This window comes from Mustelus asterias, chromosome 7 (genome assembly GCF_964213995.1).
Source record: "Mustelus asterias chromosome 7, sMusAst1.hap1.1, whole genome shotgun sequence".
In the NCBI taxonomy this organism is placed as follows: Eukaryota; Metazoa; Chordata; class Chondrichthyes; order Carcharhiniformes; family Triakidae; genus Mustelus; species Mustelus asterias.
The window spans coordinates 35,673,884-35,688,046 of NC_135807.1; the positions used below are offsets into that span (position 1 = coordinate 35,673,884).

At 41.5% G+C, this 14,163-nt stretch overlaps 1 protein-coding gene across 2 annotated transcripts in view; it reads left to right on the plus strand.

The window, feature by feature from the left end:
• ptpn23a (protein tyrosine phosphatase, non-receptor type 23, a) overlaps positions 1 to 3,550 on the plus strand; it is an 87,369-nt gene extending 83,819 nt beyond the window's left edge. For both annotated transcript variants that reach the window (XM_078215856.1, XM_078215857.1), the window contains one exon: positions 253 to 3,550. In XM_078215856.1, coding sequence (XP_078071982.1) covers positions 253 to 879 — 627 coding nt within the window. In that variant the 3' untranslated portion in view covers positions 880 to 3,550. The remainder of the gene's footprint in view (positions 1 to 252) is intronic.
• Positions 3,551 to 14,163: the final 10,613 nt, after the last annotated feature.

The window sequence follows — 14,163 nt, forward strand, 5'->3', positions numbered from 1 at the left end:
AAGTGCTAGAAGGTTTGAAGAGTGGCAGCATCAGTGGAGAGAAACAGAGATAACATTTCAACTCCAATATGACTTCTCCGTAACTTCATATTCCTAACATGAACTTTGTTTCTCTCAGCATGGATGCTGTCAGACTTGCTGAGTTCATCCAGCACTTTCTGATCTTATTTGAGATTTCCAGAATCGACAGTATTTTCCTTTTATTTTAGCGTTTTCTCTCAAGTTGATTCATGTTTATTTTCTGCCCTGTAGGTTTATACCCGCCAGGAGTCTCAGGACTTGGTACTTGGAGGTGATTTGCCAATTAGCTCCATCCAGGCCACCATTGCAAAGCTCAGCATTAAGACAACTGCTGGGACCATGGGAGATGGCAAACTGAACTCTCTGCCTACATTTGACCCCAGTTTTGGTTTGTGGTCTGATTCTCAGACTGCTACCGTACCATTGTCTACAGATAATCTTCAACAGCAGGACCTCACGGTTGAGGTTACCAGTGCAGTGACAGAACCGACCACGCCATCACAAATGACACCGTCAAGTCGATCATTGGCTGCAGAAACAGACAACTTGAGCTCGGAGACATGCGATTCAACCCAAGAGCTAGATAAAATGAAAGTGAGCCTCGGGAATCACGCAGTCACTTCTCAGCCAGCCACCACCAACCATATTATGGGCACAGACAGTAAGGCCACCTCATTGGATCTTTTAGCATCCTTGACTGCAGAGGCCTTCACCTTAGACACCAATCCTCGGAACAGGCAGAAAATCAGCAAACACAACTTCTTGCAGCCCCAGGACGGCCAGGGCCTTCAGGCTACTCACACCGGCGAAGACCCCCTGAACCTTCTGGATCCATTGTGGACTCTGAACAAAACATGATCAATTGGTCTGAGAAAAACATCTCCTAGGATAATGGACCAATCCCTTGGGACTTGGAGGATGCATTTTCTTAAAGAAGGGCAGGACAATAAAGTTTGGTCAGCCTTCGTTTGGAATTCTCACAATAGCGACAGTAAAATTGCAAGCTAGTTGCATGTAAACTGGAAAGAACAGTGCCCACTCTTGTATCATAACCAAATGCTGAATGTACAAAGATTAGGAATTGCCAGTTCCTTTCAAACCTAGTATTGGTACAGATGGTAGGTAAATTCATGCTTACTTGCTTGAGTATAATTAAACCATCTCTTCCCCACTGAATGGGCCAACATTATTTCCAACTGTCGACATTTGTTAACCTGTTGACATGGAAGGAGCTTTGGTATGTTGAGACTAACCTTTGCTCAGGATGTGCTTCATACATCCCATACAGGAATTTTAAAAATTCCTCTGGAAAGCTCGCATGTCCTCCTTTTTGGCCTTGGGAAGTTGTTCCACACTGTTTATTCATGTTGTTTGTGTGGTGTGTGTTTGACCTATAGCCCTAATCCAGACACGCTTTGTGACAATTTTGTCCATTAATCCGAGAATTGGTCCTTGTTGATGCAGATTTCTTCCCCTGAGCATCTTAAATGTTGAGTCTCCATGCTGTATGTCCTATCCATTATTTGGAATGATTGTTTTGGCTGCACTGGCAGTTGACTGCTCTCCAGTAGATTTTCAGTGACTGGTTTTGTTTAGGAGCTTTGTTAGATGACACAGCTTCATTTATTTCCCCCTCGTTTTCTCAAATACTCTTCCTGAAGGCATTGATCCATTCTCTGTTGTGGTTCCACGGTTACTGGTCATTCTGCACTACCTTCCCCAATCTGCATCCCTCCTGTGTTGAACCTAGATGGTGAGTATCTGCAATCGACTTAACTAAGGGAATTGGATGTGACCGTTTCTGCTGGGTGGTGCTTTCCAATTTACGGGCTTGCAGTTTCATACCTGTCGTGTGCCACTGGGTCAGTCATGTTGCTGCTTCCAACTGTCACCAGGTCTGTCCCACAACCAGGCAGGCATTTTTAAGGGTGGGAAACAGATTTAGCTCAGCCCTATGTGCACAGCTACTGTTAAGTCATAGTTGTGTTTTGAAAGTTTACCAGGGACTTCCTTTGATATTAGGGAGGGAATGATCCATGCTGACCAGCTCAATGTTGTGGAGGTGGCCTAAGAACTCAGCTCTTCCAGATGAGTGGACGTCTGATATTTCCTTAAATCAGTGATCTATCTTCCAACACCATTGGAAGGTGCAGAATCTTCCAGCCTTGTTCCAATGTCCAGGTGAATAGATAGTTTGCCGTCAGATAATCTTTTAGTAGTGATGCTTGTTGCTGCCAGGAATCTCTTCTGGCTTCAGCACCGCCTCCCCATTGCCTCAGCCTGTGTTCAGTTTCACTTTCCACTTCCAACAGGTCAGTCTAACTGAGGCCCACCACAGTGCTACTGCATTTGTCAATCCTGCCACCCTTGGAAAGAGGCTCACTGACTGATGAACGGCTCCTGTCGCCTTTTTCTTTTTTGACCCAGCATTATATGACAGATGTATTACAGTGCTGAGTTTGGTAGTTAGTGTGGAATTCTGCTTAAGTGTTGTGCAATTTTCTTGCTCATTCAAAACAAATTTAGAATTTTTTTTATTTTATGTTAGAAAAATAAACAGCCTTCACAGTATCGTGAACTACCAAAATTGATTAATTTAAATGAGATCAGTGGCCGGAGTTTTAAAATACGCTATCAAGTGTCATTAGGAAGTCTGCAGTAATTCACTTTAATGACTTGCACTTCTGAGTTACTTTGCCAGATACTTGGTATGTTGTTCTGAACATGACTGTAAATTGGCTGTCAGCTGGGAAGTGAGGAGGAAGAGGTCTGGAGGAGATGGGAAATGTGACTTAGGTAGATAGTTGGCACTTGATTGCTATTCTACAATTGGCAGTGGAGCTAGTACATAACTTTTCCCTGACCCAATCAAAGCATTTAGAGCATTATAGAACCAATATCAATTACACTAAATTATACCACTTTCTGACCAAGTGACTGGAAAATGCATTAGAATTACTTGGCCCTTCCGGTATTGCAAAGCTAACTTTCAATCCTCTTGCTATTTCTTCAGCTGTCCAGCAGATGGTAGTCTGCGAACACAGCTTTCACCCTCCTTGTTTGATGGACATTAAAACACCTTTAAAGAACAACTAAAATCAGCACAATTTTGATTTTTTTTCTGCCTTGGGCCATTGCACATGATCACAAACATAATAGTGAACAGTCTCACTTCTACCTCTGTCACAAGTTTGTGTATTTAACTTATTCTTTTTCTGAAATATCCATCATCCCATCCCAACTTGTGCCTCCCTGTTGGAATTAAGGGAATCCTGTCTTGAAGGAACATTTGTAATGCATATAATACTGCTTTACTTTGATCTTGTTACTGTATTGTGGGTTTCTGCTTTCATGGTCACTGTTCCCATTAAACACATAGCAGTGCACCAGACCTCCTACACAACTGCAGTGCAAATGTTGAAACACTAGATGTGTATGTTAATATTTCGTAGGTGAAAATTGGAAGTGGAATGAGAAGTAATTTGAGTACTTTACTTTTATCCAATGTCCATTTTAAATGTAGATAGCACACTTCTTGATTTGGAGAAAAATATTACAAAAATAAAATATTGACAATTAAATGGTGTATACACATCTCCAGATCTGAATTTAGTTCAGAAATGATAAACATATTTATGTATTTCACAGTGACACAGTGGTTAGCACTGCCGCCTCATAGTGCCAGGGACCCTGGTTCAGTTCTGGCTTCGGGTAACTGTGCGGAGTGCGTGGATTTCCTCTGGGTGCTCTGATTTCCTCCCACACTCCAAAGATGTGTGGGTTAGGTTGATTGGCTATGCTAAATTGACCTTGAATCAATTGACAGGGAGATTAGCGGGGTAAATGCGTGGGGTTACGGGGATAGAGCCTAGGGTGGGATTGCTGTTGGTGCAGGCTTGGACGGGCTGAATGGCCTCTTTTTGCACTGTAGGGATTCTGTGATTCTCTCACAAAAAGACAGTTTTTGGTCTACAATGAATTACATGCAAAACATACCGAAACATTCTGGGGGACTGCCAGCAAATGTGGAGAGAAGTATATATACACCTGAAATATTAATATTTCTGTACAGATGTTTCTATTTCAGATTTCATAAATCTGCAGGTTTTTGATTTTCTGCAGTTGCTGTGGACAAATTAGCCATGTTGCACGTAATATAGATTCCATTTAATATTTCAAGAACTCCTAACAACAGAGAATTAGGGCATGAAGCAGATGCAGTACATTTTCGCCAATCTTTTTGACCTATTGGTTGTATTGGAAATATCATTGTAAGGATTTAAATCAGTAGTTCAACAAAGTGCAATTCTTTATAAATCAAGGCTCTCTGAGATTTTTGTCCTTTGCTTGCATTGACCCATGCAAGAACCTCAGGTTTATAGAAAGTTTAGATCCATGTCAGTGATTATCCATCTCGACCCGATGCTATTTATCAGACCTTGAATTTCTGATTCACTATTTTTTTCACCAATACGCCTATGCCAAGAATAGCTTGTTCTAAACTTCTTGGACAAAACCAACTCATGAGTCAGATATACAAGGGTAAAAGGATTGAACGATGGACAATTGAAGGACCATATTCCCAGGCCTTGGAATCGGTACATTGCTCTCCCCCATCCTTAAACTTTGTATTTTGATTTCTTTAAGTTTGTCTGCCTATGTAATTGAAAAAAAAGCCAAAGATTTCAGGTACCAAGTTTGCCAAGATTTGCAGTAAAATGGCATTTTTTTATTTCCAAAAGTGCCTAGACTTTTTAAAAACTGTCAAATTACTTGGAGAGCAAAGGATCATGTCTTAAATTGGCTTTCCAAGTCTGCAACTGAATTAGCTATTCATGGATGGTCCACAGTATGTATTGCAGAACAGATTGAAACTATGCATGTATGAAGTCAAGGAAGATGGAAAAGTTCCCTTATTGTCCGTGTTAATTTGGATCGCAGATGGGACACAGCAGACACTAAATTCTTGATGAGTCAGTTTTTTTGATGTGTTTTCATTGTTGCCTTGTTTCAGCCAGTAAAGCGAGCTGTGAAACATAGAACATAGAACATAGAACATTACAGCGCAGAACAGGCCCTTCGGCCCACGATGTTGCACCGACCAGTTAAAAAAAAACTGTGACCCTCCAACCTAAACCAATTTCTTTTCGTCCATGAACCTATCTACGGATCTCTTAAACGCCCCCAAACTAGGCGCATTTACTACTGATGCTGGCAGGGCATTCCAATCCCTCACCACCCTCTGGGTAAAGAACCTACCCCTGACATCGGTTCTATAACTACCCCCCCTCAATTTAAAGCCATGCCCCCTCGTGCTGGATTTCTCCATCAGAGGAAAAAGGCTATCACTATCCACCCTATCTAAACCTCTAATCATCTTATATGTTTCAATAAGATCCCCTCTTAGCCGCCGCCTTTCCAGCGAAAACAATCCCAAATCCCTCAGCCTCTCCTCATAGGATCTCCCCTCCATACCAGGCAACATCCTGGTAAACCTCCTCTGCACCCTCTCCAAAGCCTCCACATCCTTCCTGTAATGTGGGGACCAGAACTGCACACAGTACTCCAAGTGCGGCCGCACCAGAGTTGTGTACAGTTGCAACATAACGCTACGACTCCTAAATTCAATCCCCCTACCAATAAACGCCAAGACACCATATGCCTTCTTAACAACCTTATCTACTTGATTCCCAACTTTCAGGGATCTATGCACACATACACCTAGATCCCTCTGCTCCTCCACACTATTCAAAGTCCTCCCGTTAGCCCTATACTCAACACATCTGTTATTCCTACCAAAGTGAATTACCTCACACTTCTCCGCATTAAACTCCATCCGCCACCTCTCGGCCCAACTTTGCAACCTGTCTAAGTCTTCCTGCAAACTACGACACCCTTCCTCACTGTCTACCACACCACCGACTTTGGTGTCATCAGCAAATTTGCTAATCCACCCAACTATACCCTCATCCAGATCATTAATAAATATTACAAACAGCAGTGGCCCCAAAACAGATCCCTGAGGTACACCACTTGTAACCGCACTCCATGATGAATATTTACATAATCCTATGGGTGAATTGACCTGATAACTGCAAGTGAGTAGTTACAAATTAATATTTCTGTTGTGTCTCAAGGCTCTGTATTCAATCTGGAATACAAGTGCGGTTGCGATAAAGTCTGGTGGTGGTAGAAGGGTGGGGTGTGGAGATAGGGTGAAAATGTTCTTACTGGGTCCACTTAAAATGTGAAAAAAACCTCAGGGCAATTAGAGATTTTGCCTTTCTAAACTTGGGTTGCATCTGGAGAGAATATTTTCAACTCTGTAACTGCAGAATGGACGTAGGTCTGTTGTTGATGGTAGCTGCAGGAACAAATTGATGTATCACACGCAAAAAGTGTTTTAGTGCAACATTTAATATTTAGGTCAAGTCAAATTTTTCCTATCGGGAATTGGTATGGGAACAGTAATGCCTCATTTCAAGGCACACACCAGATGCTATGGTGCTGATGGCTTCAACTGGGAGAGTATATTTGTCACTTGTTTCTTTAAATTAATCAGCAAGTCTAAGTTAAAATGACACTGGATACAAGAATAGTGGATGCAACTGATTTTACAATATGCTTATAATATTACACCAGTGCAGTTTGTGCCAAAAGACATGTTAATTCCAACTGTCTAAAATCATCTGGGAAGGATGTGGAGGAGAAACCTACACTGCTGTCTGCAACTGTGTATAGAACCTACCCTGAAACCACACTGTCACAAGATTGCCAGATTGCAGGCTGACCGGAACGGATTCTGACTATTTACTTCGCTTTTCCCCCTGTTAGCCCTCAGTTAGCCTCTGCATATAGGGCACACTAATAGGAGGCCCCTGATATATCAACTTCTTTTCCCACAGGAACTTGAGAGTCTGGTTTGTGCTTGCATTTCTTAAACTATGCCATCATTTTGTTGGCAAGCATTTTGAATTTGAGCTGATTCCAAAGGTTGGAGCAGGAGAAAATGCTGCAAACTTGGGGATGAATCAATTTGAACTAACTGCTGACCTCGTTTCAATGGCTTAGATCCAGGTTCAGGGAGATTTGGCTGGTCTGGCCTGGCCAAATACCAGTGAATCTTTGGGTCATTTGTGGGTGCACAGTCTCAAATGTTTGAACTCTTGATTGGGATGGATGTTGTGTAGTAGAGGAAGCTCACACCCTAACCCGGAGTCTAAACTGGCTCCCCTCTCATTTTTAAATTGCTCTTTAGACCTTGTCAACTTTGTGTCATGAGTCATGCATCATTACTAACCGGTCATGAGGAATCTTTATTAATTGGTTTAATTTTAGTTTTAAAACTGCTATTCTGACAATTCCTTTGTTTACAGCTCTTAACCATTTTCCTTGAATCCTTGTTCTTTTGTACACAGTAATCCTGTTCATTACCGTTAAAATCTGGAATTCTGTGCTCATCACAGTAATGAGTGGCAATTTGTGATTCACTCTTAGTTTAGCATATTGTGATCAAGGGGTGGGATGGGGTTGTTGGGTCTTTAAGACTCTTGCATGTGTACATTATCCAATAACAAACACTAAATTTCAATGGTACATTCCACTGTAACATAACTGTGCTATAAATAACTATTTGATTACTGTGTGTCTGGTTATTTCAGCCATGTGCACCCATACACAGGCACACACACACCAAACAGAAGCCTCTGATGATTGCTGCCACACACTGATAGGCACTGGTCTTTCTGCATACTCGAATAGCAGCATTGTTGGAGAGCACTGCAACTTAACTGCTGTCTGATATCTCAATTGTTGCCATTTCCAGCAGTAATTCAGTGCTGTCCACCATAATGCTTCTGTTACCTTACTGAGAACAGCCAACTCAGGGATCAAATGTGAAAAGGTTTAGAAAGTTATTTGGCTACAAGAATGCATTGTCTGTCTTCTCTGCATTTAGATCGAGAAAGCCTCTGTCGTTGGAGTGGTCATCTCATGCCTTTATCCTGATATACTGAAAGAGTCTACAAGGTGGGTCTGTAGTAATTATTAAGCATTGTACCAAATTTATAACGAGTAGATCTGAGCCACCTGAACCAAGAAAGGCCTCAGCCACAATCTCCAAACTATTTCAAGTAGGATAGAATGGAGAAAAATAACTGCTTTATATAGCTCATTACATGATCTCAGGACATGCCAAAGTGTTTTACAGCAATGAAGTATTAAGTACAGCCACAATAATAATGGGAATGTGGCTAGGATTTTGCATACACAGCAGTGAAATAATGTCATATTGCCGTGTAATCTTTGACATCCAGTTGAAGGAGTACAGGTACAATGTCTCCTTTGGAAGGTAGTACTCCTGGTCTTGCACTGGTGATAGTGTGGCTGATAGAGATCAAAATTTGATTAGAGGAGAATTCATAAGCAAAACATCCAAAAATTAATTTGAAGATAATGGCCGGATTTTCCCCCAAAAAATTCTAAGTGTCAAATTTGCATAAAAGTAAGTAAATCCTGCTGGTTTTTCAGCCCGAGTTACAAAATGAATCTCCCTCAGTGGGGGCAGGGCTTATTCCCACCATTACAATGAGCAGGCCACTGCACAGATTGGCACATGATGTGGTCTCTGTCTGCTGGCCTAGTGACCCTTGCAGCACTGGCCCACCAACAGCCTGATAACTGGACCCTGCACTGTTCTGCAGTCTATGACGCCACAGCAACCTCTGCAAGATGTGCTGGATCATCTCACGTGAGAACACCATCCCCCAGGTACACAGTACATACTCATGTGACTCAACAAACATTGTCTACCTGATATGCTGCAGGAAAGAATATCCTAAGGCATGATATATTGGGGAGACCATGCAGACGCTAGGACAAATGAATAAACACTGCTCGACAATCACCATGCAGGAGTATTCTCTTCCTGTCAGCGACACTTCAGCAGTCACGCATTCAGCCTCTGATCTTTGAGTTGGCCTTCATGCACACGACCGCAGAATTGCTGAGCAGAAACTGATAGCCAAGTTCCGCACACGAGGACGGCTTCAACCAGGATCTTAAGTTCATGTCACACTATCTGTAACCCCCACAACCTGTCCTGTCAATACAGGTCCCATCTCCCCCACAATCAGTCCCAAAAATACAAAGTCCTGCTTGCGAATTTCCTCCTACCTCCCTAAATTCTGAGTTCAGGATCACATTTCTCTATGTTGCAGAAAATGGTGATCATGACTGCTGGCTGTTTCCTTCCCCTCCCCCTGATTCTGTGCAGTTGCTCAGTGACATCCTTGTCCCTGGCACCAGGGAGGCAATACACCATCCTGGATTCACACCTACCTATTCCCCAAATTATCAAATTTCCTGATGCTGTCAAACCTGCTGAGATTTTCCATCATTTTCTGTTTTTGTTTCAGATTCCAGCATCCGCACTATTTTGCTCTTAAATCAATCATCACTATTACTCTTCCATTCTTCCTTGTTGCCATCTGTACAGCTGAGCATGGTGCCATGGACTTGGCTCTGGATGCATTCCCCAGATGACCACTTTAAACTTGTTGGAGAGTGGGATGCACTCAGGGACTGCTGCACCATCTGCCTGTTCCTTTTTCACTGCATGGTAGTCACCCATTCCCTGTCTTCCCGTATATTCTTAAGCTGTGGGGTGTACACACCTCTAAATATGCTTTCCCTGAAGTCCTCAAGTTTACAAATGCATGGCCGTGATGTCAGCTGCAGCTCAAGTTCTGAATACTGACAACACTTCAAGACTAGGAAAAGTGTCCTGAAGTTCCCACATAACACAGAATGTGCATTCTAATGGTGGAGCAACCTTGTCAATTTCTTATTAGCCTTCCTACTGCATATAAATCTCATCAATACTAATTGCTGCTAGTAATAACCTTCCTATTAAATCAACCTTGCCAATACTGACAATACCTTTGGTATTGATATACCTTTCTTAAAAATAGAAGATACCAGCTACTCACTTGTCACTTATTAATATTTAATCATTCACAATTTTACAGTTGCATTGGAATCAGCCCCCAAACTGCAATATTCACCATTCAATGCAAGATTTTCCTGTGACATCACACCTCAATTCTCATTTCCAGCTGATTGTACAGACTGAACTCCCGGTTTTCCACAGGCCCCGCTCTCGCTGAACTCTCTGCTTTCCACTCTATAATATTGACTGTTTGCTGGCTAACTCTTGTATAGTAAAGATTCTTCTGTTTGTTTAAAACTCTGTAATCCCATGGCTTTTATTTGCTTAGTATGTATCTGACATTTCAAATTTCACCACAATTTTAACAAAAAATAGTTACTGCTCCCTAACCAGATCCCAACAAATTCTGAAATTTCGTCCAGGATCGTAACAAAGTTTGGGGATCTGATCTGGGGTTGCAACAGCATATAATAATAATAAAACAATATTTGCATTTTTTTATTAAAAGCTTGTTGGAAAAAATGATAGATTAAGAAATGTTCTTTGGTTCTGTACATTTCTCTAATTTTGTTTTTCTAATATCCTATAACATAAAAAAATTTACAAAAAAGTTGGGAGATGTTTTATTTACGTTCAAAAGAGCTATATCATGATGGTAACCTGAAAAAAATCCTGTCAGTAATCAAAGAGAAACCCGGGCTTGTTTAGATCCCCCTCATAAGTTTTCAAAACGCTGGCAATGTGCACAGAATCCAGCCAGAACTTAATTACAATAAACAAGTACATTTCATATTTTAAAAAAAGCTCTACACATAATTACTTTGTTTTTAAATATTAAACAATCTCTGTTTTGAATAAAAAGTCTATATTTAGAAAAAGCATGTGCTCAACGCAGCAATATTTTGGGGTCACAGATTTAATATCCCAATTTGGCTCTGAGTTCCTGATCTCACCAGCACTATTGTGGTGAGGTGCAAAGCGGAGGCTAGAGGGCCAAAGGTTGAGAGGGAGGGAGGGAAAGGTGGAAATGGGAGAGAAACATGAGAGAAAAAAACCCGGAAGAAATGGGAGATAGATGAGAAAGAGTCAGAGAGGAAACAAGAAAACAGGTGAGAGAAATAAAAAAATGTATGTATATATATATATATATATATATACACACACACACACACAAAGAGGAAGACACAAGCACAGGAGAGCAAACAAAAGAGAGATCACAAGGAGGAGAGGAAAAGAATGATGGAGGATAAAGAGAAACACTAGAGTCAGTCAAATAGAAATAAATGGAGAGCAAGACCTAGTGGCCAGCTAGGAGTAGGCTTCCTCCAGCTCATGGTCACAGGTGGCTACAGCAACCCAGGCAAACTGTGGAGGAAAAGGATATTTGTATCCCCACTCCCTAAAAAAGACATTGACCAACATCCAATCAGTAGTGTACATGGGGTCAAATTTCCAGAACTGATCAACTTTTATAGTTGATCCCCAGAAAGAGGTGACATTAATTTAACCATACAAACACCCTGTAGTACAGTACATCCTTCAAAAAAAAAACATGCGCAATAAATATTTTTTAAATTAAGCTCACAGTAGATGACTAAAGAATTTAACCACTACAACTAATTTAGCGTTCTTTCTTTACACATCTGAAAGTTAACCATTAAAAGAAAAATTGCCCCAAGAAATTAAATGTACAACAAAGCTAAATAATGATGGGACTCTCTCTACAATTAGACAGGGAAAACGGAGGACAGACTGATCAATGTGAAGGACATTACAGGATTTGTCCCTTATTATTTTTAAGTCACAGTTTCAGCTTTTGCAGCTTCTGAGAAACTGGGAAGAGGGGAGGCTGAAAGGGGGACAATCAGTTCAGCACATACCCTCCACTTTAGTATTCTCAACCGGATTTAACCATCTTCAGCTGCAATAATTAGAAGAGTGTGTTTTCAAACACAGTGATCTAATACATTGCATCCGACGACAAACACATACTCATTAACTTTATACAGGGCAGCAAAAGTAAAATGATAGTCTCTGTATTGAACCTTAGTGACCATTAGGAATTTCCTTAATTAAATAACTGGCAATTCAGGTAGAGTGGAATCCTTTTATAGTGATCGTTCTCCACAATAATTATTACAGATGGCTTTCCAAAGTAACACCATTTGAAAATTCTGGAACCGTTACGGTTTAGGAAAGATCTGGTGGATGCAGCTGAAAATTACGAAGGGTTTTATGACAGCTAAGAGATCTGGTAGAGTTTAAAATTATGAAGTTTGCTCAGGCAAATTGAAAATAACAATTTCCACTGCTCAAACTAGGGTGCATAACTTTATCAAAAAACCAAGAACAGTTTTCTTTTTTATACACATCATGGAACAGCCCCCCCCCCCGCCCCAAAATCCCATCCAGAGTGGGGGAAGTAGAATCCATAATAAGTTTCTTTCAAAAGAATTTTTAAAATGCTCAATTGTTTATCCATTAAGAGACAATGGGCGTAAGCGGATAGTTCACAGAATCACAATACTATAGTGCAGAAGAGGCACTGGGTAAAGAGGTTTTTCCTTAAATCCCCCTCTAAAGGGCAGCGCGATGGCACAGTGTTAGCACTGCTGCCTCACAGCGCCAGAGACCAGGGTTCGATTCCTGGCTTGGGTCACTGTGTGTGTGTGTGTGTGTGTGTGTGTGTGTGTGTGGGGAGTTTGCCCATTCTCCCCATATCTGCGTGGGTTTCCTCCAAGCGCTCCGGTTTCTTCCCACAGTCCAAAGATGTGTGGGTTAGGTGGATTGGCCATGCTAAAATTGCCCCTTAGTGTCAGGGAGACGAGCTAGGGTAAATGCACGGGGTTATGGGGATAGGGCCAGGGTGAGATTGTGGTCGGTGCAGACTCGATGGGCCGGATGGCCGCCTTCTGCACTGTAGAATTCTATGATTCTAAACATTCCAGCCCTCACTTTTAACTTGTGTCCCCTCGTTACTGACCCATCAACTAAGGGGAACAGCTGCTCCCTATCCACCCTGTCCATGCTCCTCATAATCGTGAACATCTCGATCAGGTTGCCCTTCAGTCTTCTACTGTTCCAACCTCTATAACTTAAATGTTCCATCCCAGGCAACATCCTGGTGAATCTCCTCTGCATCCCTTCCAGTGCGATCACATCCTTCCTATAACGTGGCAACCAGAACTGCACACAGCTGTGGCCTCACCAAAATTCTATACAACGCCATCATGACCTCTGCTTTTTTAATCCATACCCTGGTTGATAAAGCCGAGTGTGCCATATGTCTTTTTCACCACCCTATTAACCTGCCTTTCCGCTGTTCTGAGAGGGGTGGCACAGGCACTATAGACTGAATAGATTCAGAATTTGACAATACTGATAGGAGCCTATCAGTTTTGGTCATTTGCAGTGAAGATTTTACGAGCAGTTCTAACTATTGAAAAGGAATTGCCTTAGTTTTAACATTTAACATATAAATAAGTGATAATATTAATAGGCCTCCTATTTAGTCTTAGCTGTGAAGGATGCGGAGGTTGTCACAAAATGGCAGAAATCATGATTGTTAAGAATGTGTATGGCCAGAGATGTGGGGCTACAATGCCGCAGACTTTTCTTGGCCATGTTTACACCAAGCCAGGCTCTGTGCAGGCAGTTTATTCCCTGAACACTGCACAACTGAGCATCTTAAATGGCTGAGCAGTACTTCATTCATAATGAGCTTAGGATGATAAGTGATGAATTGAACAAAATAAACATTTGTTTTATCATACTGACCTGAAGAGTTGAACAACAGGGAGATAAAGAAAATGGGGGTTGCAGAGAGGTAGCACGGGCAGGGCCGAGAAACGTAGCAGTGAGAACTAAGAACCACAAAAGGCAATGGAAGTCAGAGCAGTGAATTAATCAGCTGTTATAAACTCCTGTGATTGTTGAGCAGCATGGTTAATGTCAACAGGATTCCACTATACATAATATGGTAGAGGAGAGAATTTTAAATACACACAGGTCATCAACACCTGTAAAGATATTATGTTTCATCTGCAGCTGATAAACCTTTAACAAGTACCTCAGTCTCAGAAGCTTTGGGTTCTGAATAAGGTCTCTAACACATTCCATCTCCTCTTCTGAGAAAGCAAGCACCAGTCAAAACGACAGCCAGTTTTGATGGAATTTTAAAAAGCATTTTTCTT